At 48.7% G+C, this 2,364-nt stretch overlaps 1 protein-coding gene across 1 annotated transcript in view; it reads left to right on the top strand.

The window, feature by feature from the left end:
• Positions 1-505: 505 nt before the first annotated feature.
• NEIL2 (nei like DNA glycosylase 2) overlaps positions 506-2,364 on the top strand; it is a 2,941-nt gene continuing 1,082 nt past the window's right edge. Inside the window, exons 1-2 of the mRNA XM_005424970.1 lie at positions 506-643; positions 1,379-1,704. Coding sequence (XP_005425027.1) covers positions 506-643; positions 1,379-1,704 — 464 coding nt within the window. The remainder of the gene's footprint in view (positions 644-1,378; positions 1,705-2,364) is intronic.

Below are 2,364 nucleotides of genomic sequence, written 5' to 3'. Positions count from 1 at the left end.
CTGGTTCCATGCCATTGCAGTCAGTGGGGCAAGCCGTGGGTAAAGCCAGGGGTGGGGATGTTCTAATTCCAGGGCTGATCTTTGCATGGGAGCAGCACTCCCCATGGTGTATAGGGAAAAAGATGGGTCACTAATCATAAAATTACAGAATGGAATGGGTTGAAGGGAACTTAACGATCATCTACTTCCAACCCCAGTGATGTGGGCAGGGACACCTCCCACTGCCCCAGGAAAAAAGGGACTTTGGGAGATTCCCCAGGCCAAATTCCCACTTGTAGCATGAAAACTGCCATTGGAGTATGTTATTCAGGGCTGTGTTGGATTAAATTATATAGATCTGCTAGGATGGAAACTCCTCCACCTCCCTGGTCCTATTTATCTTCATGGATTTTGCCACAGGAACTTAAGGAGGAAAACTAGGAGAATATTTTGTGTATTTCTGCTTCCCTTCAAGTCTAGGGCAGAGTGTGACAAGGACCTGCTAATCCCTCTGCAGCTGCTGGAGATGCCAGAGGGCCCTTCAGTGAGGAAGTTCCAGCTGCTGACCTCCCCTTTTGTGGGACAAGTGGTGGCCAAAGTGGGGGGAAGCAGCCGGAAGCTCAGTGTGAATGACCTGAATGCCCTGAGGCTCCAGGACTCCCAGGTGAGTTGAATTTACAGATCCATGACAAGTCTGAGGGCAGAAATCACCATTGTCCCACACCTGGGTGACAGAAGGTGCAGAACCTGTGAATGTTTCCCTGAGGGTTTCACCTGGCTAAGTTGAGATGTCTGTGCTGTGGGTACTTGTCAGAAGTCACACTGGGTCGGTCCTGTTGGGGCTTCACTGGCCTGACACCTCCAGATGATAATTTGGACCTGACTGGCCAAACCCTGGTGCAGCCTCACCTTTGATTAAAGGTGTGGAGCAAAATTAAAAGCACCAAATGTGCCCAGCACAAAGTGGGAAGAGGAATCAGAAGCGATGATGACAAATTTCAAACACCTGAAGGGAATACCTGTGAGGGATTCAGAATTGAGTGGCATCTAAACACCTTGTGCTTCAGGCAGGCAAAGAAAGGAATCTGCAAGGATATCCCCAGCTCTGATGGGGATGGCTTGGATGCTGATGAATCCCATGTTCAGGGTGGGCTGATGTGCCCTCTAATAGAGGTTGTAGAAAATAAGTGATTTGTGTGGAAACAGCCAGATGTTTTATCCCTGGAAGTGTGCAAAATCAGGTTGGATGAGGGCTGAGCAACCTGGTCTAGTGGAGGTTGTCCCTGCCCATGGGTGGGGGCTTGGAATGAGATGAGCTTTAAGGTCCATTCAAACCCAGGTCTTTCTAGAATGCTAGGATCCTTTATGGATCATCAGCACATCCCACCTCTTTTCTCAGGTTCATGGGAAGAACTTGTACCTGGCATTTGTGGCAGCTGAAGGTCCTGTTGGACCAACTGCAGAAGAAACAGCGCTGCAAAGAGAGGCTGCTTGTGGGGCACGCTGTCCTGCCCTGCAAGGACAGGCTGGTGTTCCACATCCCCTTTCCCAGGATGAGGAGCTGCAGGAAGCCCAGCACTCAAGATCTGAAGCCCCAGAGGCAGCAGAGGGCCGGGGCAATTGGCTGCGCATCCACTTTGGCATGTTCGGCAGCGTCCGCGCAAACGAGTTCTCGAGGGCAAGCAGAGCCAATAAAAGGGGGGACTGGAAGGATCCTGTGCCCAGGTATTTCCTCTTTTCTCCCAAACCAAATCTGTGTGGGAATGCTCTTAGCCTTGATTTTCGCTGATAATTTTTAAGGCATGAGTGAATATGGGGTGTGTTCAACCAGAGAATCCACAGTGGAATTGTAAGATGCAGTTGTCTGGGGATTACAGTACCAGCTCTGCTAAGATTTTTATCTTGAAGAGAGAATTTTTAGGATGCCAGGCTGAATCATGCCCTAAAAATGCCAGTTTCTCCCAGTTAGGTGTTTTTAAAAAGTCTTGGATAAATAATAAACATGTCATACACCTGGAATCATGGCCTGGAGTGATGCTGTAAAAGGCAGCAGTGAATTGAAAACATGGCCATGGTTTGTGTCCTGTATCCCACTGGAATTGTACAGAGCAAGGGGGAACAGCTTCCCAGAGAAGCTGTGACTGCCCTGGAAGTGTCCAAGGCCAGGCTGGATAGGGCTTGGAGCAACCTGGGGTGGGGGAAGGTGTCCCTGCCCATGGCAGAGGGTGGTCCAAGATGATCTTTGAGTTCTCTTCCAACCCAAACCATTCTATGATTCTGTGATTTTTTTGAATGATGACTTTATTTCTATACAAGTATTTTTAGACACAGTTTTTTGTGTTACTTTTAACATTCATTTGTCTGATTTGTGGACTGTCCTGCTGA

Source organism: Geospiza fortis, unplaced genomic scaffold (genome assembly GCF_000277835.1).
Source record: "Geospiza fortis unplaced genomic scaffold, GeoFor_1.0 scaffold106, whole genome shotgun sequence".
In the NCBI taxonomy this organism is placed as follows: domain Eukaryota; kingdom Metazoa; phylum Chordata; class Aves; order Passeriformes; family Thraupidae; genus Geospiza; species Geospiza fortis.
Note: the sequence above shows the minus strand (reverse complement) of the source record. Positions and strands in the feature narration are given on the sequence as shown.